This window comes from Penicillium vulpinum, assembly GCF_028829585.1.
Source record: "Penicillium vulpinum strain IBT 29486 chromosome Unknown utg000004l_segment0_segment0, whole genome shotgun sequence".
Taxonomy (NCBI): domain Eukaryota; kingdom Fungi; phylum Ascomycota; class Eurotiomycetes; order Eurotiales; family Aspergillaceae; genus Penicillium; species Penicillium vulpinum.
Window position 1 is genome coordinate 4,728,446 of NW_026643244.1, and position 24,890 is coordinate 4,753,335.

General features: G+C 45.2%; 10 protein-coding genes across 10 annotated transcripts; 6 read left to right on the plus strand and 4 right to left on the minus strand.

Moving 5' to 3' along the window:
• Window positions 1-355: 355 nt before the first annotated feature.
• N7479_010260 (FAD-dependent oxidoreductase) lies at window positions 356-1,792 on the plus strand (the record flags this gene model as incomplete). The annotated part of the gene is made up of 3 exons (XM_057257951.1): window positions 356-1,053; window positions 1,146-1,324; window positions 1,365-1,792. 3 exons carry the CDS (start codon window positions 356-358, stop codon window positions 1,790-1,792), a joined length of 1,305 nt encoding a protein of 434 aa, XP_057105409.1.
• An 807-nt stretch (window positions 1,793-2,599) lies between these two features.
• Window positions 2,600-3,176, plus strand: N7479_010261 (uncharacterized protein; the record flags this gene model as incomplete). Its single annotated transcript, XM_057257952.1, has 4 exons — window positions 2,600-2,675; window positions 2,737-2,874; window positions 2,940-3,087; window positions 3,152-3,176. 4 exons carry the CDS (start codon window positions 2,600-2,602, stop codon window positions 3,174-3,176), a joined length of 387 nt encoding a protein of 128 aa, XP_057105410.1.
• A 2,355-nt stretch (window positions 3,177-5,531) lies between these two features.
• On the plus strand, window positions 5,532-6,078 carry N7479_010262 (putative carbonate dehydratase; the record flags this gene model as incomplete). The annotated part of the gene is made up of 3 exons (XM_057257953.1): window positions 5,532-5,645; window positions 5,706-5,791; window positions 5,850-6,078. The coding sequence occupies 3 exons, from the start codon at window positions 5,532-5,534 to the stop codon at window positions 6,076-6,078; spliced, it is 429 nt and encodes a 142-aa protein (XP_057105411.1).
• A 272-nt stretch (window positions 6,079-6,350) lies between these two features.
• On the minus strand, window positions 6,351-7,092 carry N7479_010263 (carbonic anhydrase; the record flags this gene model as incomplete). The annotated part of the gene is made up of 2 exons (XM_057257954.1): window positions 6,351-6,891; window positions 6,947-7,092. The coding sequence occupies 2 exons, from the start codon at window positions 7,090-7,092 to the stop codon at window positions 6,351-6,353; spliced, it is 687 nt and encodes a 228-aa protein (XP_057105412.1).
• Window positions 7,093-9,587: 2,495 nt separating this feature from the next.
• N7479_010264 (uncharacterized protein) lies at window positions 9,588-10,094 on the plus strand (the record flags this gene model as incomplete). The annotated part of the gene is made up of 1 exon (XM_057257955.1): window positions 9,588-10,094. The coding sequence occupies one exon, from the start codon at window positions 9,588-9,590 to the stop codon at window positions 10,092-10,094; it is 507 nt and encodes a 168-aa protein (XP_057105413.1).
• Window positions 10,095-10,606: 512 nt separating this feature from the next.
• Window positions 10,607-11,823, minus strand: N7479_010265 (uncharacterized protein; the record flags this gene model as incomplete). Its single annotated transcript, XM_057257956.1, has 2 exons — window positions 10,607-11,205; window positions 11,268-11,823. The coding sequence occupies 2 exons, from the start codon at window positions 11,821-11,823 to the stop codon at window positions 10,607-10,609; spliced, it is 1,155 nt and encodes a 384-aa protein (XP_057105414.1).
• A 606-nt stretch (window positions 11,824-12,429) lies between these two features.
• N7479_010266 (cytochrome P450) lies at window positions 12,430-14,156 on the minus strand (the record flags this gene model as incomplete). The annotated part of the gene is made up of 5 exons (XM_057257957.1): window positions 12,430-12,534; window positions 12,587-13,333; window positions 13,387-13,505; window positions 13,564-13,807; window positions 13,860-14,156. 5 exons carry the CDS (start codon window positions 14,154-14,156, stop codon window positions 12,430-12,432), a joined length of 1,512 nt encoding a protein of 503 aa, XP_057105415.1.
• Window positions 14,157-15,733: 1,577 nt separating this feature from the next.
• Window positions 15,734-16,039, plus strand: N7479_010267 (uncharacterized protein; the record flags this gene model as incomplete). Its single annotated transcript, XM_057257958.1, has 1 exon — window positions 15,734-16,039. One exon carries the CDS (start codon window positions 15,734-15,736, stop codon window positions 16,037-16,039), a length of 306 nt encoding a protein of 101 aa, XP_057105416.1.
• A 1,825-nt stretch (window positions 16,040-17,864) lies between these two features.
• Window positions 17,865-21,367, minus strand: N7479_010268 (NPA1/URB1 family protein; the record flags this gene model as incomplete). Its single annotated transcript, XM_057257959.1, has 3 exons — window positions 17,865-18,188; window positions 18,252-21,160; window positions 21,214-21,367. 3 exons carry the CDS (start codon window positions 21,365-21,367, stop codon window positions 17,865-17,867), a joined length of 3,387 nt encoding a protein of 1,128 aa, XP_057105417.1.
• An 846-nt stretch (window positions 21,368-22,213) lies between these two features.
• N7479_010269 (GNAT family N-acetyltransferase) lies at window positions 22,214-22,987 on the plus strand (the record flags this gene model as incomplete). Its single annotated transcript, XM_057257960.1, has 2 exons — window positions 22,214-22,670; window positions 22,722-22,987. 2 exons carry the CDS (start codon window positions 22,214-22,216, stop codon window positions 22,985-22,987), a joined length of 723 nt encoding a protein of 240 aa, XP_057105418.1.
• Between the last annotated feature and the right edge of the window lie 1,903 nt (window positions 22,988-24,890).

Here is a 24,890-nt window from a genome sequence, read left to right on the forward strand (position 1 = left end):
GTCTTTTCAAAGTTAGACCATAGTCACATGATGGACCTGTATTTTCGTCAATCACACGGGAAAAAAAAAATTCATCATGCCATTTGATTGCGAAAAGAATTTTGAATTGAGGGTTGATATTTATCCTATCACGAATTATTCCGTTGGATGGATCTGAGGGCGGAACAGCAGTGATATCGCGGAATCGCCCCGCATCAGATAGAAGAATTATCTCAATAGTTTCAGGATAGATAACTGTTTCACATTTAAAGATATGAACAACGAAAGAATCGGATAGATTTACAATATTTTTTTTGTGTGTTCTCTCTTCCTCTTCGCTACATGGTTTTCCCTTAGGAAATTGCCATCGTCCACCATGTCCTCAGACAATCTTCGCATTATTGTTGTCGGCGGCGGCTTCTGTGGCCTCACGGCGGCCATTGAATGCAAACTTCGTGGTATGCATTCTATTCTTGTCGAGGCATACTCCGGTGCAAGCTCTCATGGCGACCTCCTCGATTTCACCCCAAACGGCGGCAACGTGTTTGAGTCTTGGGCAAACGGACGGATCGGTGCTGCTCTCAATGCCTCTGGAGTGAATGCGGCAAAGTCCTTGGATTATTATAACTCCCAGAATGAGTACCTGCGTTCAGGCCCCTGGCCTCAGACAAAGTTCTCCAAGGGTGTCTTCGCGGGACACCGTGGAGCTATGCACGAGATTATTTACAACTATGCGATTGAAATTGGTGTCGAAATGCAGTTTAATAAGCGTGTTGTATCCTATTTGGATACAGACCAGGAGCGTGGAGTAGTCCTCGCAGACGGCTCAAAGATTCTAGGAGATGTGGTCCTGGCCTGCGATGGGCCTAAATCGCTGGCTCGTGAGCAACTCTTGAACTTGCCGGAGAGTCGTGTCAACAGTGGCTATGCCATTTTCCGTGCTTTCTTTGAGATCTCGGATGAAATACGCCAGAACCCTCACCTCAAGGAACTTGTGGACCCGGAGGAGGATAAGACACGCTTTTGGGTTGGACGTGATTTGCATGGATTTATCTACACCTGGAATAAGGGACGGTATGTCACATTTCTTTCTAGCTGATCACCTCTTGTCATAAAACATAAGGCGGTTTTCTTTTTCGGACTCAGCTAATTGGAACCATTATTAGCGATTGTGCTTGGGTCCTTACCCATTTGGATGATGCAGATATTGGGGAATCCTGGTCGTTGCCTGGCAATAAGGAAGACGTGGCCAAGTATTTGGAAAAAGCAGGATTCCCTACGACCTGGAGCGAGCTCCTTAAAGTCACTCCAGCGAGCCGCTTGACAGATTATAAGCTGGTGTGGCGTGATGCTATCGATACCTGGCTGTCACCTTCCAACTTCAGGTCAAGGTGCTTGCCAAGCTGTTGAGGATGCTGTGACTGTTGCAATCTGTTTGCAGAAGTCTGGAGGAGATGTTGAACTTGCATTGCAGGTCTTTGAACGAATTCGGTTCAACCGATCCCACGTGATTCACCAGGGATCAATTTCTACTCGCGACATCTACCACAAAAATGACTGGACAGTGGATTTTGTTCGCGAACACCCGAACTCTCTGATTATGCCTTTCTTTTCATGGATCGTCTGCCATGATGCTATCAAGAATGCCGAGGATAACTTCGATCATTTGGCAGCGGACGTCAAATGCGGCAAGCAAGGAACTATTCAGGAGCTGGCCTTACCGGCGGGTAGCAATTATGATGCTATGAGCATTGAAAATGCTGGGTCTGCCGAGGATGGATTAGTGGGATTGGGGGCTATTGGTTCGGTCTGAGGCTAGCTATGCCCTAATTTAGGATGGCTATATATATCTATATCACAAGAAAAGAAATTGAAGCACAAATGGACTTTATTCGCACGATACAAGTTAGGTATTATAATTCCACCTACGTATGTAATAAGATAAATAATCCTAGGTACAGTCAGTGGACACAAATAATCCCCCCCCCCCCCCCCCCCCCCCCCACCTCCCCAACAACCTTGGAATACTCCGTAGATCTCGACTATACCAAAAATGACTGTGTGCATACATTCAAGCATCTCATTACTTATCCCGCAGACTAATAACAGCCAAATCATCTTTTGTACATATGAAACCCAACTTTTGATTTATTAAACCGTTGTCTAGCTCTCCAATCATTGCTCTTACCCCGCAAATCCGTCCAAGCAGAACAGATTCTCCAATGAAAAATTAATCCGTCTATTCTCTTCCCACACTTGTAAAGTAGATCATTAGTTCTTCCATAAAGTGAGATCTTATTGTATTTCCCTTGGATCCGGAGAACTGACGGATGTAGGTCGCATTGGCTGAAAGGTGGAGCTTATAAATCGAGCTCACAAAAGTCATTGGTGCACATTCAACGTTGTGAAAACAGGGATATTTGCGGAATAGCATCAATAATCTGCCTACTCTGATCTAGCGCTGGCGTGACACGCACAGTCTGATAAATAGAGCTGGTGATATGATGTTACGACTTCGGGCTATATAAGTAGCCCCATCTTCCATTCTACCTAGCTAGGAAGACCACATCAATTGAATCACTTTTTCTATCCCATATTTACTCGTTGTATTCTTTTCAAAATGGTTTTCGAGCACCTCAGCGAAGGGAAATTCTTCAAGATTCCGAAGATTCCGTTTAATGACCACGTCCTCTACGGTGCGAACCCATCCTGGTAAAATACCGCTTCAGCTCACATCTAATCTGGACCTATACGTAGATGACGTTTACACCTCAAAGGAAGGCACTAGTCCCGAAAACTCACTCACTGGATCTTTCTTTTTCATTGAAAAGACTGATGTCCCCGAGGGAAAACTTCCTGCGTATATTGCAGATGAAACCGGCATTGTCGTGCGAGGTCAGGCCATATCCACAATTTAATTCAATACCCATTAATATGGCTCAAAATTAATTTTGATCTAGGAACTGTGAATCTGGAGGATGAGACGGGTAAGAAGGTCACCTTGAAAGCTGGTGACACTTTCTTCATTCACCGAGGCTCCCAAGTTGCTTGGAGTAGTGATGACTATGCCGTATGCTTTAAGGCTGGTAACAGAGCGAAGTTTGATATGTAAGTAATGTTCAAAGTTTGGATCATGAGTAGTTCCTAGGATATGACTGATGAATCATGGCAGGAATGAGGACCCCCACAAGAATTAAACGCTGGTTTTACAGAGTGATGAGCACAGCGACCTGATACACCTTCTTCCCTTGGAATAGTTATAGTTTACAACAATATATCTTCAGCCGAATCTTTTTTATCGGCATATCCTTGATTCTCGAAGAAGCATGGAGTATGAAATCTAAAAAGAAAGCGTGGTTTTATCTCAAATATAACCTCTTCAATATCAGCTCGAACCAATTAGATATTCGAATGATCCAAGCGTTGCATCTTTAAATACAATGGCCGAATAAGCAACGATACTCTGGAAAAGGCTCTGTGTTGCATGAAAAGAAGAAGAAACTATCTACTGGCCATTGGAAATAGGTGCGCGGGAGAAAACGGAGGAGTCACAGTACCATTGACCAGCGGGGAAGAGACATCAAATGAAGGGCATCGTATGAAGGATTGTGATGGCTGAGGGTCTGAGGGACGATCTCGAGGTCGGAATTGGAGAGCAGATACTCTAGTTTCAAAGAAGCCATCGAAGTTATTTTGATCGTTCAAAGAAAGCTCAAAACCTCAGCCCAAGGAAATCACAACCCTAATTAGATTTCCTCTTTATGTTTTTGTCCCATCTCACAATACAAATGCAAAGTAAAAGTTCATCGCATCTCCGTAGGGACGGCTGCTACATAAACCAGTTCCGCGTTTAAACGTTGTGCTTGGATTATCGCGAGACAGAAAATCTTAGGTGGATGAGGCACCTTCCAAGGTTGCTTCTACGGGTCTGTATCGTGAGTGCCGTGGCCACATCAACCATGTCTCTCCAATACAGGCTGTACCTCAGCATAGACGAAGCTCAATTTATTAGAAACTAAAACATAGGTTTCCCTCCAAGGGATAAAGCTCCAGGGTATTATAACCTTTTATCTCCGCGATACATCATCAATTGCAGTGGTAACTCAACGGTAGAGTGTGAGATTTGGGGACAACGGCTAGATCACTGATTACGCTCTAGCAAGGCTGTGCATAGGTGCTAAGAGATAAATATTCCAGAGTTGCAGGCATACCCAACGATATATCACTGTAGTATAGCGGCCTGAGCTGCCAATGCGCTGACAGAGGATTATGGCCCCTCCCACGTACCCCACGTGCGGAACTATACAGAGCGGACACTTTCACAACCTCGAAGCTATGAATAAGTGACTTTGATTGAGTGTATGAGTTGCTGGATATAGGCTTCCACCCCATATTATTTTCAAGGATAAAATCTTGAATTTGGTGAGCATAGGCGGAAGGTCTCCTGCGTGATTAGATCGTTAATATTAGTCCATCCATGGCCCCAGGGCTAAACGAGATGTGTATTCCGAATATATCGCTCTCGAAAGGCAGTGATTGCCTTCTCGTGCTCGACAGACACAGTAGCCATATAACACCAAAATTCGACGGATTGTGCAGCGAATAACATTATTTCAATCTACATGCTTCCACATTTTTCAAATATAGTGAGTGATCCCATCCCCATTGATCGTTTGCAAATGGAGCAGTTGTTTGATAGCCTATCATGGTATAAATCTCCAGCTCCTATATACATAAATTGGATATTAGAGAGATATTCCTTCGGATAACCCGTGGATGTACTTCCCGAGCTGCGCAGTCTAGCTCCTTTGGGGAGTTTTAGAAAATTGAATAAATGAATGACTCTGAGATCTATCTATTTCTAGACCTTAACGATGTAACTCTCGATACCGTGATAATGCAGGGTTTCGATTTACTCAAAACTGATATACAGTACTGAGAAAGCCTATCGAAAGCTATCGGCTCACAATAAAATAAATAAAGTCGTCGTTGTTGAGATATCAAGTTGTAATTTAGTGCATTTACTATGTGTTCTGGACTGCGCAGCTCGGGAAATACATCCACGGGTTATCCGTTTTATTATATAAGCGGACATCACATCCATTGGATTGCAAACTTTGCAAACCTCCAGGGCTGCACATGTGCCCAAGTTGTGTACATAAGGTACGTATCACCTGACCTGGTTCAACTTCCACGTGCTTTCGGCCGAACCGGCATTGTCTCGGATTACCCGGGTCCGGCTCAGCATATCTATAGATACGATCGGCAAGTGGCATTATTCCCTTCCTTTTAAAAAGTCTATGCTTTGTCATACATCTATCTTTTTGCTCTTCTTTTTTCCCCCTTTGTTTTTCACACATCTCTTCCCATAGTCCTCTGGAGCATTTCCCCAAGATTCAATCACTTGAGCATATCACTGCTTACTCCTTTCAGGCATGACTGTAGAGCTGTTGACAGAACCCCTCCAGGCAAACTATATACATAGCCTACAACAGGTAACCCCACAGATTTTGTGGATTGGGTGCTGTGATAGTAATTCCAAGGAATCCACTATGCTTGATATTCTCGACGACGAGTTGCTTGTGCTCCGAAACCTTGGCAATATGATCATTGATGGCGACCTATCCTGCGAGATTACTATAAAATATGCAGTCGTTGGCCTTCAGGTCTGCCCTTGATCCTTGATCCTCAATCTATTGGTAAGTTACCTGTCTTACTTTTTTTAGGTAAAACATATCGTCGTTTGCGGCCATTATGGATGTCACACTGTAAAAGCAGTTTCGAGAGATGGATTAAATGGTCCATGGTTGAGGTAAGTCCCCCCTGGCTTAAGCCCTTGAACTTCCCCGAAGTTACTAATGGTTATATAGCAAACTCAACGCTCTTCATTCAGCGTACGAAGAAGATATTAATCAACTGCCATTGTGCGAGCGAGATCGCTCTTTTGTTGAATTGAATATTCTTGACCAGATGCGTTCGCTTCGCAAATATCCCGAAGTGACTGATGCAATCACGCAAGGGCGCTTATATATCCATGGACTAGTGTATGACTCCCAGACCGAGAAGATCTCTCGATTGTTGGGGCAGCAGAACCACTAGAACAGGCATTGAGGTATCAATTTATTCCATGCTTTCTTTTCTTTCCCATTTTTGACTTCACTATACGGAGATTTTATCAATTCCGCATGGGCTAATTTGGTGTTATATATATATTTACTATGTGGTGCACATGATGTCTACTGCCTGCAAGGAAAAAGAAAAAGCAAAAATGTTTGATAAAAAGGGAAAAAAAACCCCCAACACAGCCGGAGCAACAAAAAAACTGCACATCTGAGCCGTGACTGGCATTTGACAACTATGGTCTTGATCACTCAATGTTCAGAATTGGCACCAGACGACAGACAATATATCTTCTTCACATCCTCCAACTCAGCCTCGAAATCGATCTTGAGGTCTTTCAGTAGGCCATCGCCGAGATCGAAAACCCATCCATGAACAATGGGATAATGGTTATCCTCATAGCTTTGCTGGACAGCCGCAGTCTTGATGACATTCCTACAGGATTCCATCACGTTGAGTTCAATCAAACGATTGTATCTCGCGTGCTCATCGGGGATTTCGTCAAGTTCCTTCTCATGCAAGCGATACACATCGCGAATGTTTCGGAGCCATGGGTTGAGTAGACCCAAGTCAGCAGGAGTCAATGCCGCCTTGACTCCCCCACAATTGTAGTGGCCGCAGACAATGATATGCTTGACCTTCAAGTGGCGCACAGCATAGTTGATCACGGACATGACGTTGAGGTCGACATTGGGCACTAGGTTGGCGATATTACGGTGGACAAAGACCTCGCCAGCCTCCAGACCCATGATTTCGTTGGCGGGGACACGGCTATCGCTACAGCCTATGTACCTGTTCCCGGTATGAATATTTTTGACGAGAATGAGGCCACAGTGGTGTTACTTACAGATAGTCGGGCGATTGACCAGCAGAAAGCTTCTCAAAAAAGGAGGCATCTGTCTCTTTCTTCGACGAGACCCATTTCTTGTTGTTTTGGAATATATGGTCGAGCGACTGTTTGAGATATTGATGCATTTCGGTTTTGGAGGCCATTTTGTCACGTTGTACAAAGACTTGGCGAAATTGACTAGCGATTCGAGGGTTTGGTAGTCTCATGAGAAGGCAGAGTAAGCAGATATTCCGAATTCGTTGGGATCTGACAGGAGATCCACCGGTCGAGGGGTTGGGTTTATGTAAGCACGTGCCAAGACCAAGGTAACTACGGAGTATGCAGGTCTAATGCGAACATTGGAAGTGATATCCCTGCAGGTTTCTTATCTTACTTATTCTACCAGATGATTATCTACCTACTCTTGAGATTTTGCCATTTGGTGATACTGACTATAATTTCCTAATTGTCTTTCAAGGAAGTTTTGTGCGACCCCACGAAAGCCGACAAGGGCGGTACCAGCAGTAGCTAAAAGTGATGTCCGCACCACTAACAGCACAATCTAGGCTCTATGTTCTATGGATATGACCCCCTCAGGACCTCAATCTCACCATAATTGCATCGGCCTCGTCTACCCCGACACATCGAGCGGTATCATTGCCACTTAAGCTTCCACTGACTACTCATGGTTGTCCAGTTGCATGGTGTCCTCCTTCATTAAGCACATTATACACCGTGACTACCCCATTGAACATCCAAAAGCCAGCATCATACTGTTACCGCCATTGAAGCCTGTCACAGTCGCGAACCCGGTCCCCCCCACCCTTCCATCTCGCGCCGCCCAGGCACCGGCCTGCCAGCAGATCGCACACCTCGACCACCATACCAGAGAGGCGGACAATCAGGCGGCAGTTTGGTGAAATGGTAAGCAGGAACAGACCGGCGCCAGGACGCGCAGATCAGAGGTCGTAGCTCTTCTCGAGCGGGCCCGAGCCCGAGTGTGCTAGAGCATAACGAGCCGAACCCACAAATATGCCACGCGGCCACCGTCCGAGGAGATCTGTAGAATAATGGTCGGGTAGTGGTGGGAAGATGGCACGCAGAAGGTCTTAAACATGTTCCCTATGCTTGTAGGGGATGTGCGCCCTGGAGACTAACAATACGGGAGTCAGCTGATATAGGACCAATATATAATCAGCCAAGTATCGTGATCTAATCGTGAGGGGTTCGTTATATAACGGCTACGTTAGTCGATCAGATAGTTTATCCTATAGTCTAGGATCCCCCAAGATCCCACTTACTCCTGTAAGAATTAGTCGTAAGATAGTTCTATATAATCCATTGTATTCGCCTCCTCTCACACAGTCTTTGTATCTTACCCGGTTGATAGGCTTTACACCTGAGACCAGTATACCTTTACACCGTGGGAGTTAGTAAGGTCTATATATGCTGAAGGTGGTGATGCTTCTATCGCCCTAATATCTAGTGTGTATGAAGATACCGTGGCTAACTATAACAGACGCTAGTGTGCGGTTTTATGTGTATATAGTTATCCACATGATATATATATATATAGTTATTAAAGACAACTTTCAGCCATTAAGCAAAAACAATTGAGGTTTAGGGCTTTCAGGTAACTTGTTGCATTAAGAAACTATGAGCATTTCCAAATTCATGGATATAATATAAAATCACGCAATTAACTAGCTTCTTACCTAGTTTATACCCGCTCTTTTCAACACCCAAATATCTCAGTCGGTACCTATTTACTACCCAATTATTTACAGTATATCTTTTTTTCCCGTGCATCTTTAAGAACATACGACCATAGGGTGTGGAAAACAGGGCTTCCCGTCCGCTCAGCCGTACTTAAGCCACACGCCGGTGAGTTAGTAGTTGGGTGGGTGACCACCAGCGAATCCTCACTGTTGTATGTTTTTGAATTTTAGATTCGTCGAGAATCCCCTTGCCGCCCTACTTCAGTCCCTTCCGTTCACCGGAATACTGAACACCACTCTTTTACACCTGAAGGAGGCCTTCCGACCTCGAGACCATGCCTCCCCAACATCATAGATGAAAGCTGCGGCTTAAGTCCGCTGTAAAATGTAGTGATCTAGCTCCGAATTGCCGAGGGTGGAGGACGTTAATAGCAACCTAAGCCATTCTTCGGGCTATAATCGTAGTCCCCGCGATTTAGGCTTGATATCGCGCTGTGATTCTATTCCTTTGAGTCGCCGACTCAGAGTTGCATGAAGTAGATATTTGCGGTAGCTTAGACTTAATGTTGGTGATCGCGTTGCGGCGATTTGGTGTCTCACCCGGTTATCACGCACGTTATTTGATCACTAATTGACAAATATTCATTTCCCCTTTATGTAGGATGCCTATAATAGTATACTGCATCTAGTCCTCTGTCTTATAATAGAAGCTGGCTTTTTGTTTGGGCATCATTGCAATTTCAAGCCGGTATACTAGTAATGAGATAGTAGTTGGCGTTGGACCACGCACGTCCTTCGCTGTACACTAACCTAGTTAGCGCTATTTGCCTCATTCAATTCACATGAGTGTGCTCCGTAGGTTTCTTTCATGACTTTTGGCAAGTCACAAATAAATAAAGAATCAATATCTCCTCATTTAACAATCTTCAACTCACATAATCATGCTTACCCGTTTTAAAAACCCATTCACTCCCTCCACCACTCCTTCTGCACTCCTTATCATTGGCAAGGTTGGGGCCACAATCCATGTTCTTTATCTGCTACCCGAGAACGACACCATCGAACGCTTCAGCCTCATAACCCCTACTTCTACCACCACCTTCCGACACGGCGGAGCCACAGAGCAGGCGCGCGAGCAGATCGGCGCGGTCACACTTCACATTGCAGATGGCGAGACTGCCGACAGCTTCCCCGACGACGTTGAGGCACGAATCCGTAAGCTACGGAATGATTCCCTAAGCTCGAGCCCGGCACAGCTACAGATAGGTAGTGTTGAGGTAACTCAGCTAGTGCAAAACTTCCTTCAGCCCGCGGCGCTCGATGCAATTCACGAAAGAGAGGAGCGAGCCCGCTCTATACACGCGACGCAGACGTACCCTGTTTTTATTGTTCACATTATGCGCTCGAGGGCAAGAATGATCCCGACTGAGCCGACAAGCTTTCCTTAATGTGTTGCTATTAGTTCTTGCGCTCAAGATATGAATAGTAGTTGTCATTTGTTAGGAACATGCGGTGAGCTCCTTGAGAACACACTTTTGGGGCGAGGGTGCGGTGAAGATAACTTCTGTGCCCAAGTAAAGCTCAGAGTACATACCCGAGAATAGACATTGTGCTATGTTGAAAAGAAAAGAAGGATGTGAGTAAATAGGAAAATGGACAAGAAGTGATAAAAAGATTAAATTACAGATGAGCCCTTCCTTCGGGTTCTCTTGGCCTGGTATACCAGGTTTGGTGTAATATCTGAAAATCAGGAGAAAGAGAAAAAAGAAAACACAGTGAATAAGAACACTATCATGTAAATTGTCACTTTGTGACACTAAAATGATAAGATTGATACCTACATGTATCTAGTCATAGCAACAATTAGCCCGGTGACAAGACAACCTTGAAACATTGATATATCACAATTAAATAATCCAAAATTATAAACATCCTCCCACCTGTTGTCATCTGGGTCCTTTCAGAAAAGGTTTAGATCATTTTCTTCCTGCCGTCTCACAGTGAATCCGTTTGGAATATACGGATCAACGCCTTCAAAAACCTTCAGTCCTGGCAGTTTCGCATCTTTTTCGTGCGCCAGTTGCGTAAGTTGGGCATCAACATCCAGATCAGGTTCGTAATCCAGAAAAGGAGCACCTGCATTCACGGCTTGTCCGTGCTCGTAAATACGGAGAGACTCTAGGGTAGACGGGATATGATCAACCAGATTGAAAGGTTTTGAGTCAATTGGGCCCTTGCCATCTCCTGCACCACGAGCTAAATAGCATAATGCATGGGCTCCAATACTGAGATGCTTGAGTTGTGGAAAGTCTTTCAAGGAGGCGCGCTGTGGTGTGATTTCTGGGGTAGCTATCTCCCGCAGCTCGTCCGCCCATTGCTCCTCATATTCTTTCTGCGCGTCCTCGGTCATCCCTTCTCCTTTACTAGCTGAATATTCCTCGTCATAGAGTTCCTGTCGAGGTGAATGGCCCTCCATATCCAGATTCAGTTGTTCTAGGGTCTGGCGATGGATCAAAAGGGACTTGAATATCGGGGTTACGCATAACGTGGGTATGCCCCCTTCAGGATAACAACGAACCCCCACAGTGGAAGTAAAACTGATCAAAATCTTGGCGGATTACGGCAAAGGTCCCAAGTGTTCATCGCAGAGTGTGTAAAACTAATATTGGTGTAGTTCGCGGAGCGGGGAGGAGGCGGTATTCCGGCTTCATTACTCCAAGTTGCTAGCTTGAAAGCTACCGATTCAACGGCTGATAGCTTGCGAATCATGTTGAGCCGATGATAATATGGATCTTCCTCATACTCGTTCCATTCGTTGAGTGCATCGTCTGGGCGGAAGCTAATATTCCGTAAATTCTGGCAGTATGGTATCGACTCTGGAAAATTGGAAGCATGAGATAGCAATCTTTCGAGAAGATTTACGCCTTCATGAGTCTTAGAGGATGGAAATAGAGAATATCCTAGTAATGGATACATCGAAATAGATTCAAGATTCGGGGCAGCTGCAACTAGCAGCATAACAAGGGCATCCTTGAACTCAAGTGCCTCCGGAACTTCCGGAGTTACAATCAAACTGAATAATAGCAGTCCCGTAGAGGTCCAAACGATGAAGATAATTTCCAAGGGTGGGTGTACGTAAAATCGCAAGCAATGTGTCCAGGCCAGCTTGGAGTCCATCCTCTGAGCTCTGAGGGTACTTCTCTTGACCAAACTGCAATTAGTGATATTCCTGACGATTTTTCATATCACGATGATCATGTATTCCACGGCTTTGTTGCGACAGGTTGTTGTATACGAAAGGTCTATTGGTCACGTTGAGCAGCACTATATAGGGAATGTTCCGAAGGGCCCGCATTTGTATCATAGCGAGGCCGCGTTGCATCATGGGGGAACACAAAGCTCGGGACATCTTTGCGCAAGTCAAGTATAGGAGAAGATGAAAAAGGCCTGAAATTCAGGTCTTGGTGCGATAATTGGCCCCAGAAATCAGGCCACTCTATAACTAGTGCAATCGTATAAAATTCGATGTTGGTAGAAGAAATTCTCAATTAACCTACCTCAACGTGTGGTATTTGTTGGACGAGAACTGAGATACGTCACTATATCACCGGCTACACATAGGAAAGTTCTTCTCACCTTTCTAGCTATGAAACCGATAAGAAAATATATGGAGAAGGAAAGGTGGGAAAGAAATCGTGTGGTCAATTGAGCAAATTGCTGATGTCAAGAAGGAAGACCAATCCAATAATTTGAAGTAGTTCGCAAATCCAGAAAGATCTAAAATCAAAGGGTATATGCCCGCTCCTCCAGGCAGACAGGAATGTTTTTCTGTCGAATGAACCACGAGTTTGTGAGCTGCCACTCATGGTCGCCACTCGGGAGCTTCATCTGTGCCAATTAGTCAATATGATTTCAATCCAAAATATAAATGTTAACTTACGTCAAATGTGTTGAAAAGTGTCGCAATCAGCTTGAAACTTTCTAGCTGTGAGAGGTACCGTCCCAAACATGCACGTGAACCAGCACCGAATGTGAAATCGGTGCTTTTCATCTTAGAAAAGCGCGCCTGGAACTTCTCTTCAGGCTCCCCGGGGGTTTGAAGCCAGCGCTCGGGAATAAATTCTTGTGTTTTGGCACCGAAAACCCCCTCGTTTCTATTGATCACCCATGGATTCATGCCCACAGTGGTCCCCTCGGACACGAAGCGTCCGTCCGGCAGAGTGAGACCATCTTTCGGAACAATACGCTCAATCATGAGGCCAACCCCAGGATTAATGCGCATTGCCTCACGCATCACGGCTTCAAGGTATTTCAGTCCCTGGATTTCTTTCCACTGAACGGGAAAAGAGAGGTTAGCGGTGCGGAGTTCTTCGCAAAGTCTCTTACCAACGGCAGGGTTCTTTAGGACGTGGTAAATTGCCGCGCACATAGTGCTTGCTGTCGAGTCACTACCTGCAAGTACGTTGGATAGTAGCCAGAGGACAAGAATGTTGTCGTCGACAAGTTCGGGATTCTTTTTCTTAACCTGGAGGAACTTAGAAAGGAAATCGCCGTCGCGGTTTCCTTCTTGGTAGCGTTTGTGGAGTTGCTCAAGACTGAAGATAGTAGCCCAGAGAGAAGTCGGGGGTCCAATGCGCTTAATTGGGTTCTTGTCGAATAGATTGTCCAGAAGAGGAATTTGGCAGATCTGTACAAATGTTAGAATGGCTCTCTTATTATGCAACAATTATTTCACTGAACTGCAGCAAAGTAATCAAGCGTCTTAGTTGACTTTCTAAGGAAACCCTTATGGTCACTACCAGCCTCGAGGATACCAAGATCTTGCGAGAATGTGACTTGGCTCATAGTATCCCATGCAACTAAATTGCGGATCAGTAGGTTTCTATCACATTCTCTGAATCAAATATCAATACTCACAGAAGTTGATCCAATCAGACATCTCGCAGTTCTTACCTAGGCCGACAAACCGCGCCCGGAGCTTGTCAACTAAGAGCTTGATAGTAATATCTATATTATTCTCGACGTCTTGAACTTTGCTCATAGAGTATAAGTTCTTGACTGGACGTATATAAGTTGAGTGCCAACTCTCATTCTGATTCGAGAAGAGATTTTTCAGTCGAACACCACCGATGACAATGTCGCTGACATTGTACATATCACTCTATATAGTATATTAAAACGCATGTTCCTCTGTTCTTGACATGGAATTTTACCTTAAGCCAGGGGTTCTTAGTATTATAAACAAGGCTGATTAAGTTGGGATCGGAGAGACTGAGGATGTTCGGTCCCATACGAACAGCGGGCCCGTACCTGCGGTGCAGCTCGCTATGCGTGACATGACAGCTACCCTTGGATACATTTCGCATGCGCCATATGTTCGTGAAACTCGCTAGACTAGGACCGGGAAAAGTCTTCAGTGGGGACCGAAGATAATTCCATAGGAAACGAGAAGCGAAGAGAAGTGCAACGAATAGCGTGAGCTTTGCTATGAGTTCTAGAAGAGAAATCATGATTCTTCAACGTTATCTACAAAGAGTGTATAGAAATATCGAGTAGGCGTTCCTCCATCCCGTTCCTTCAACGATCTTAATAACCCAATGCATTCCACGCTCAGCTCATCTTCCCCGCTTCAAAGCCGCATAATAGCCATCGAAGAAAACGCCACGACAGTAGGCAAGGAGGCAATCACATGAGTAAGATAGTGGACAACGGTGTAAGGCCCAATTGCCAGACCTCAAGGTGCATTGAAAATGGACTCGCACTAGACTGAAAGAGTAGGAAGCCAACTGCGCCCAGCAATACGTGTCCACGAACTATGTGACAGTTGACAACATGTAGATATCTAACATTCTTGGTGTCCGAGTAATCACCAATTCTAGTATATCAAACTGGATCTGGTTATATAGTTTACAAAGTAGATTCGGAGGCTTGGCACGATTATCCGAATGACTATTTATTTGATGCAAGCCCCCGAGATAATTGAATTTCAGTGTGGATTTCTCAATTCGCACCATTTCCTGTTCGATAACTGGATATACCCGATTGAAATTATCAAGGGTGAACTAATTTAGGTACAGATATGCCTTTGATTGAATGTGGGAGTGCCCTTCCTAGTGTGGCAAGGGGTATTTGAGCTCTGCGCACGGGCAGTAGCACCAGCCAGAGCCTTCGTGTGATAGGAGGGAGGCGATTAGCGGTAACACTACCAAGTACTCTGTATCAGCATTGTGACGCATTGTGATGCGAGAAGATATGTACGGAGTACAATTCCCAACTATTGGCCTGCACAGCACGGACCAAATGCCAATAAACAGGAATTTTCAGCCGTTACGACGTATAAAGTAGGTATACGCCCAATGTGATATTTGGGATTTTATATTTATAATAAGGACATAAAAACTAACTATACACTAGATAGATTAATTTTCTATGTATGACCTTTAATGAATGGCCCGATCAGCGCAAGCACGACCTGTCCAGTCTACTTCTCGACTTGTTCGCCAACTCATAACAGAGACCGCCTTTTAGTTGGATTGATTTGTTTCATTAAAACCACTAGCAAGAAAAATAATTGATAGTGACTCAAGCATTATTACCTTGATATCGCTCAGCTGCCCATAGCTATACCCGTGGCGAGACCTTCCTCTTGATCTCAATTCTGCTGTGCTTACGGCCTAGAAAATGGAAAGACTGGTCTTATAAAAATTTCGGAACAGAATTTACTCTTATATTTGTATATAACTAGTTGTGGTCACTGCCAATATACATCGAAAATACACAAATCCAATACCCATACATTCTCATTCTATTAAGTTAGCAATTCTACACCTCGCTATTATTCATAGATATATTTACAAGTATATTGGGAGGTTCTACTGTACCGTAGCTATCATATCATATACCGTACACGTATTCGATGTAACTGCAGTTAAACGACACGGAATGGTACTGCTTCCCAATAAGCAGCAGTACGATCTTCCTTCTATACGAAAACTCGGAAAAGCCAGACTCGGAATATCGGCCCTTCATCAGCCGCAAGTTTACTCCCTCCTTGGAAGGATCATGCGCCATCAACGCTAGGCGAATAATGCTTGAGCTCGGCATCATTCTACTCGAGCTATGGCAGGCACAGACATTTGGCTCATACGTAGGAAAATTCCAAAAACCCTATGAGACCCTGGGACCTCGGTATGATACGGCACGCAACTGGCTGGAGGCCAGTATAGGCGAGATTCTCCTAACCTACGCCGAAGTGGTTACCAGGTGCATCGAGTGTACCTTTGCGATGAGTACTGTAGATATGAAATGGAATGACAAAGAATTACGGAAATCGGTCTATCGCTATGTCGTTAAACCACTTGGAAGCCTTGTTCACCCAAATCTCGGAGAATAGAGACTGAATATACGGAGATAGAGATGAAGATCTTATTATACACATTTCTACTATGGCGCTTCTGTGTTCAGGAATTTGATAACATCGCAGTGGTCTAGGGGTGGTTTTAAAACAATTCTGATAACTGGGCAGCAGCTACATTCAGCCCATACCTCTTCAATTCCAGTTAATCTTTTCTTATCTATTTACCTCTTCAGTACTATATCAACCACATACGACCATAGGGTGTGGAAAACAGGGCTTCCCGTCCGCTCAGCCGTACTTAAGCCACACGCCGGTGAGTTAGTAGTTGGGTGGGTGACCACCAGCGAATCCTCACTGTTGTATGTTTTTTGTTCTTGTTTTTCGTCCCGCCGCCCTACCTCACTCAGTTCAGCCATTCAACCTCTCTTCACCTGACCTCAACACCATTATTTTGCACCTGAATTTCCTATATAGCGCTGAAGCACTTATATGGCATTCCCCTTCTTTGCTGACTTTTCCCTATTGCCTTGTTTCGGTTACAACTCTTTAGTCTGATTTTGGTACATCTTCCACAGGTCTATTACCATCATATCCCCGTTTGGGTTAGCCGGTAGGTGATGTCAGTAGTGAAATGTTTGAGATAAAATTCAATCCTTTACCTAGCAACTTCCATTGCATGTAAAACAATACTACCACATACAGAAGGGAAAGAAAAAAAAAAAGCGTTACCGAGAAGTTTCGGACTCAGCATATTGTAGTTAAATTATCGTCAAATTATCGTCGGGAAAGCTTTCAGGGTAATCACTTCCTGAGGAATAGCATGAGGTGAATGTCAAGATATTGGCCTCAGGCATCAGACATGATGCAAACCCTAGAAACCGCCCGGTTAGTACCTAGCTCGGACACCTGCGTTGCTCTGAATTAACCGTGTCAAAAATCACTTCGACTACCTCTTACTTGACGTTATCCATTACTATAGTCGTGAATACCGTTTATCGATTGATTCTGCTTCAGGAAATCACAATGTGAACTCCAGATCCGAGGAAAGAGGCGTAGCACCTACTCCGCGGTTCACATCTGAAACTTATCTCGACCAAACAGTCAACTACTCCATCTCTTTAACACTACCTCCAGACATGCAATCAGATGTTCTATTTTCAGAAAGAATACTCAGCGAGTCAGAACTCTGGGTCCCAGAGAATGCAGAACAGTTCTATACCTGCAGCATACCTCAAGCGCGGAAGAAGATTGCTCGTATTCAAGCAATCCTTGACACGAATGTCAACACATGCGATCAGATGTTCTATTTTCAGAAAAAATACCCAGCTATTCAGACTTATGGGTTCCAGAAATACCGAAGAGTTTTATACCTACAGCCTACCCCAAGCGCTGAAGAAAAGTGCTCGTATTCAGGAAATTGCCGATACGAATGTCAACACGTATGATCACAGCCTCCTAATCTCTATTCTCGGAAAGCAAGCAATTCGCCAACTTCTACAAAAAAGCCATAGTGACACTCGGGCTACTTTCACCGACAAGAAAATTTTATTCCAAATCATGTCAGGAAATGCGCATGAGCAGGTTATCGTGTTCTGGTATGAACATCAAATGCCATGCATAAAAAGACGTTTGAAAAGAACATCCAAAAACACATCGGATTATTCATATGTACATACATCCCAAATATACCTATGTCCTCCAGGACAGAGGCCACATAAGTAACCGACTGTTCTTGTAGTACTATATTAGAAAAACAAACGGGAGCATGTTTGGTTGAGTTAATTTTGGTTAACTACACATGCCCAGAAAGGCAAGAACGCCAATGATCTAATCGATCTGCTATTGTACAAATTTCAATACCTCAAACTTGCGCCTGAATCTCATCAACGACCCGCCCAAGAGTCCCATTACTCCAGCCATCAACCCGATCACGATCACATGTCTCATACAAAGCACGTGCAAGCGCTGCAAGCTGAGCAGCCTCCCTGGCATCAGCCTCTGCAGCTTGGATCTGTATCCAACTGATGATACCAGAACGGGTGATCAAGGTAGTACTACCACCGACCTGGGCGGCGCGGTAGACAATGTGCAGGATCTTTTGTCGAGCTCCTAGGCCGAGAGTTGGGGATTGGTAGAGGGAAAGAATACGCTCGAAGACATTGGCTCGACGGTAGACCTCCATATCCTAGAGTCAATGTATTAGAAATCGGGACTTGAGAGTGTAGAAAACAAAAGGGTAGCAACTTACAGCCTCGGTGCGGAGTGCCTTGATAAACAGGTTCAGGAGCCAGTCGATCTCATCGAAATATCCATCATCCAACTCAGGCTCGTGCAGGAGGATTTTGTCGACCCAGTATGTTGGGATCTTCTCAACTTCCCAGGATGGTGCCTTCTGCAGGAACTTGTTGACTTTGCCGTAGACCTTGTGGAGGGGGTCTGTGAGAACCTCCAGGCAGTTTGCGGCGCACTCGCCAACAATCCGAGGAACGGGCTTCTCCATGCCAATGTTGTTGACTGTTTCGAGGAGCTCTCCGGCTAGAGTAAACACTGTGCGCCATTCTGCGTAGGTAGATTCCTTGACTTTGGCCATGAAGCGAATAATGTTGGCGAATGCCTGTCTTCGGACCTCTTCATGCTGAGAACAAAGGCAGAGCATCAACTCGGCGACATGACCCTGGTCCACTGCTTCTGCGATGTCTTCTCTTTCCCATTTGTTGAGGGCATTGTGGGTCGTGCCTTCGGTGGGCAGGAATCCAAAGATCTCATCGAGATCAACGGTAGAGGCTTTGTTAGACGAACGAGGCACGTTAGAGCCAGAGTCAATGTCCATTTTATCTTCATCATCGACATCATCTGCCTCCTTCAGGGACTTCTTAAGAAGAGACTTGGCTTTCTTGGTCTCAGTTGCTTCAACAAACGCATCCCGAGCAGCTTTGAGTACCTTGATGCTCTCACCGGCCTGCTTCAGATTACCCAGAAGGCTTGCAATCCAGGATCCAACGGCAACTTCCGTGGATGCATCTCCACCCTTGACGACAAATGGCCATTGCTCAACAATGGCAGCAACGAGCGCACTGGTAGTTCTGGACACATCCTCGGATAATGATAGTAGCAAATCCTGGTAGTGAACTGGCTTCTTGGCGACACGTGAGACACAGTTATCGAAGAAAACTAGCTGTTGATGCAAAGCATCGGCGTCAGAGTTCTCAAGGCTTGACAAGACAGATGCGAATGCATGTGGGGAGCTTTGCAGAACAGAGTTATCAACCAGAACGGTTTTGAGCAGGGTAGAGATACGTCGCGAAGAGTCCTTATCTGAAGTATCCATGAGAACCTTGAGAATCGAGGTGAAGGGTGAGTATTGCATGGATGCTGGCTTTTGCCACCAACGCAACGAGGCAGACTGTTGTGCAATCTGGAGGATGCTCTGAAGTTGACTCAAAAGCGATTCGGAATCGTCAGCGCTAACGTCTGGGGCTTCCAGTCGTTTGAGAACATCCACCAAGACTAGTGAGACGTCAAAGTTTTCCTCTAGAGCAATGTCCGGCATCACTTCATAGTAACAGGTCAAGAGCTCTGCAACAGCCTCCTGCTGGGTCAGATCATCCTTGTCTGTTCTTCGGAAGAGGACAACTACATCCTTGACAGCAGGGCACCGACGAGAGAACTCTGCCAACAACTTTGCAGAAGCCTGGTTCCAGAATAGCTGACCTTGGTCGTGATCGGCCTGGAATATTTTGAGGACAGCTCGCAGCTTGGTGAACGCGAGAGTCAGAATCCGCACGGCAAACAAAGTGATGATCTCCGCATTCTGGTTGAGACAGCGGGTCATAATCTTCTGGCCAAGAGGACGAGGGAGAATACTTTCAATGACGATAGAAACCGGTGGTGGCAGGATAGGCTGCTTATCCTTCCAGCCACAGTTTGCAGGGACGGGTAACTGCACAGTTGAGAAAAGGAAAGCCGACTCTGCCATCCATGAAGGGGTAACTTTAGGATCTGAGATGAACATAGTTTTCCTCGAGAAGTAATCAGCAACCAGCTCTGGTGCTACCCTGAAGATTGACACCAGCAGTTCAATCTGGAGACTATCCACATCAGGCCGGAGACACTGGATGAGGAATGAAAGGGAACCATTTCGCACGGGGACAGAGTCACGGTATTTGTCGACATAGATGGGGGAATCAAGGCCCAATTCAATGCATGCATCATCATCAACAGCCAAGGTCTCTGGGTCGGTTCCGACAGGATACCAGCCAGTCTCGGGCAAGAGAACGCCGAGACCGGCGGTCTTGCAGACATTCATCATGACTCGGTGGATCTCGTTAGCGATGATAATTCCTCCGGCATTGGGTTCATCTGATTCCCGATCGTAGCCATAAAGCGTCACCAGTCGTTCGAGGTTGTGTCTGTTGAAAAACTTGCTCTTCGATTTGCGAGGCAGAGCCGAATCTTGTACCACGTCCCTCTCAATAGCCTTGATAATTTCTAGTACAGTATCCCGCGAATCCTTCCGGATATATTCGAGGAAAGACCTGGTGATCTTGTGCTGTTCGATGATATCGCCTTTCTCAGAAGCAGCCTGAACTCTCAGGTTCGCTAGCAGGTATCGCTGAGCATTGCGTCTGAGGGTCGACTTCTGGGCCTCGCCCTCTAATATTTCCTGTGCTTTGTTGGGAGTCAAGAAGACCTCCAGTCGCTTAAATGTAATGTATCGCCGAAGGTACAATTGTCGGGCTACTGCTCCTCCGTCAAAAGTCACAATCTCCGTAAGCAAACGCAGACATGGTGAGATCAAGTGCTCTTTGGATTTGGTTGCCGTCAGACCGCGGTTGAATAATCTCAGCTGGTCTTTCTGCAGCAAATGCTTGCACAGGGCAATTCCGAATTCTCGGAACTCCAGTTCCGACGAAATTGTCTTCAGGAAGATCGCAAGAACAGAAGGCACACTTGTCAATAAAGGTTCATTGTTATTGGCATCGCCAAATGACCAAGATTGGATGAGGTCTGCAAAGCAAACTGAGGTCTCATCCTCCTTTCCGGAGTTGGTGATTTGCTTATCGCAATATTCCTTGAGGACACGCAATTTCTCTGCTTTGTTGCTTTCTTCCTCCGTGTGTGCAATCGACACTAAGAACTCTTTAAATTTGATTATACCTATTTGGCAGTCAGTTTTGGCGTAGCTTTAGATGCCTTCCGATCTGCCTCACCTTGCTTTGCCAACGGGGCATTTTGCTGGACAGCCAACAGTTCGCGTAACGAAGCAGCAGACTTGATATTAGATGTGACGACCTGTTTCTCTGGCTTAGGATCATCAATCTTTCTTCTCTTCGCCCGAGAGGGATGTTCTGTGATGTGCGACATAATTTGATGGAGTGGTGTTGTAACTTATTTTTTTTTTATCTTGAGATCCGATACCATCGACATTTCCAGCTCGTTGATTGGCCGAAGGCTCCCCGCCCGGGACAAAAGTGTGGATACACCGCCTCTTTCTGCTGGATTAATATATAGGCGGTGTGCTATTAGCCTGCAATAAGTGGAGACAACATCATTTACATCATTCGCTATAGTTAGTTAACTAGTTAACTAGTTAACTAGTCAACTATAACTAACTACCAAGTAGAATCTATAAGGGTCAATTCTCTCTGTCATTCGTATGATATCTTTGAAATGATAGCTTAACCGGGTTGGCAGCGATGTTCATGTACGGGAACGATACTTAACCCTCTATTGACGGTGATATGAATGCCCCAATATGTACAACCTCATACGACATTACCAAAGCTGACGGGTTGTTTTAACTCCGTGTCTAATGCCGAGCCGAGCTTATATACTAGTCGTAGATACAATTCCCAGGCAACTAAGTCAGCCACGCTACCTAAAAGGGGCTAGGTCGAGGGATTGTGCAATGTTTGACTGCTACCTAGAGCCCCCTGCACATTATTGCCCACGCTGAAACGTGTTAAAATACTTGCTGTATGGCTTTAGGCCCCCAATTTGGTCAGGACTTTTCATGTAGTCATATAGCTCCCCCTTCCATTCTTCTTCTTCCTTACTCTCTCCGTTATTTTTGATAGTGAATGCCACCATTCTTTCCATCGAAGTCCATTATTAGGTAGCATTTCCTTAGAACACTTTCTCTTTACATCCACCAGCTCATCCTCTCAGTCAGAATTTAACGGCCATCAAACTTTCTCCTTATTCTTCATAATGGCATTTGTCATTCAGCCCTGCTCCCCGGAAGATGCGCCGGGCCTTGCAGCGTCTATGATGCGTGCTCGACTCACCGATCCTCACTGGAAGTGTCTGTGGGAGGACCCATCTGCCGAAAATATTATTCCTAGAGCTATCAAGCGCCTTCCTTGGACTTTGACGACTAATAGAGAAATCAAGCGGCACCAGAAGGCTATCGATATCGAGTCTGGTCAAGTGGTGGGGTATGCTCGATGGTCCCTCCCTCCAACCCTGGCAAAGAAGGGCGACGTCTGGCTTGAGGCACAGGTAACTGAAGGCACTCCCGCAGATCGTGCAGTGTATGAAAAACAGTACCAAGAGAACACCCGGGATGGACAGCCTATAGGCATAAAGGGCGGGGAGATGATGCGTTATCGCAGTGCGCCTCTGGAAGAAGCAGATGCTCGAATTATGCTAGATGGACCCTTTCTGAGTAAGATGCACACCGATCACATAGAGGTGGATGGCTGATAACACTCTCCAGCTCTTGATTATTTGACGACAGACCCTTCTTTCTGGCGCCGGGGTATCGGGAAAATGCTTGTACAAAGCGGACTGCAGATCGCAGATCAACAAGGAATAAAGTCCTATGTTATGGCAGAGCTGCCCGGATTAAAGTTATATCTCAGCCTTGGCTTTCAACTAGTAGAGACAGTGTCAGTGGATTACACCCAGTATGGCGGAACGGAGCCCATGGTGGTGTATTTCCTTGTTCGCCAGCCATGTCAGCTAGAGTCCGCGAGTGCGTGATGATAACGCAGAATATCTACTCTTTTTCGTATTGTTTTCTCATTTCATATCCGCTTCTCCCTTTAACAATACTAAAGGCTACCCTATGCTACAATGGCCTCGAGAATTTAGACCTCTTAAATACTTTTCTTGGCTTGACAAGCAAACGATTCCCGTCGGTTCTCATGATTATGGTCACCAATGGTGGCAGTGGAGTTGTTTGCACTCGTTGGCTGTGTAAAAATTCAAGTTACGAGAAGTTGGCGAGCAACATGTGTTATGATGCTGAGTACTACGAATGAAGCTTTGTCACAATTCTGTATATTCTCTCGTCTTTATCTACCTAACACTTGTGCATCGCTTATCTTCTGTTGCCACATATTAACCATATCACAGCTGTATCTCTATGATATCGATGTGAATTTCATTTCTATATTTCCGAAGTCTCACGTTTCATCCCATCCCACAAACCAGAAAACAAATTTGATGGGCTGTTCATACCATCTCATTCTTCGATATATTCCTTTCCACTCTCGCTCCCCAACTTCTTTATCACGAATTACCACAACAGCGATGTCATCCAAAGCCAAATGGTCGAGCTGAACAACCCCATAAAGGATGTTACAGTCCTCGATACCAAGATGATTAGCACTGCTCTTCGTTAACGGATTGGATTATGCCAGGAGAGGATGGGCAAGACCTCGAATGGAGACTCCTATGGAACACATTCAGCGCAAGATCAATAAAATGTACTTCCATCACAAAAAGACCCAGATTCGCCAGCCTTACTAAATTGCAAAAGCCAGAGGCTGTACAATGGATGGGTGCAATATTAAGCACACTACAATAGCCGCTGCTGGCACGACAATTAAAGTCCCCAAGCACAGAGATGATAGACCTGTAAGCGACAAGAACATTTGACAACCCTACTACTCCGTAGAATCTACTGACATGACTAGATGAATTCCGCTTTGGGCGATGAGTAGGTTTTTGCTGCGAAGTATATGGACTCATCTATCTAGGAGTATTCATTGGGCTTCCATCTATTCTATAGTCTGATTTCAATACATTTTGGCTATTTGTCATTCACCCTCTTCTGTGGAAAAGACTATCCTGTATTGGCTCTGAGTTGACTTAACAGAAGACTCAAGCAAAATTTCCCTTCTATCCAACAAGAGTAGTCGGCCGTGTATGTGGTCTCTTCCCTCAAGGATGTATGAATTGAATAGTCCGATTGGCTGAAAATGATATAACTGACATTGTATGTAAAATAATACTCCAATCCCTGTTTTGTATGTTCTCTTTGGACGCCTTTTTAGATTTCTTTTTTTTCTTTTCTTTCTACATTTTCCCCCTCGGCTTATCATTAAAATTATAATGAATAATACTAGTACGGAAGAGCGCCGGAGGCATGCCGGGCTTATTACTCTACAATATGCATACAAAAGACAGTGAGACTGCTGCCTGAAGCTGCCTACATAAATGAGTTAGATACCTAGTAACCTAGGCAGATAACTTCCCTTTAAGACATAACCTGATGCCTAGTGAGGCTCCTTCCATTTTGGGCCACTCGTCCCCTACCCCCATCATCTTAAGCCACTGAGAAATTATAAATACCTTCCTCCTCCCCACTTTCTTCCTTCTTCCTTTCTTTCCCCATAGCTCCGGGTTCTATTGCCTGCCCCCAACGTGGTTCCTGTTGTCCTGTGAAGAATTCCACACCTCTGAGGGCACTGGGCGTCTTTGCCGCGGCTTGGGTACCGACTGCCAGACTAGGGGCAACCCTAGTCTAAATGACACGAAGTATGTTGTGGCCCGGAACAGTCCCGTATGGGACTTAGTACCCCCACGACCTCTGCGGATACATTACGTCACTTCCCACTCTCTCCATCGCGTATCTGGGAGCTTCCCCCCCGTGTTCAAA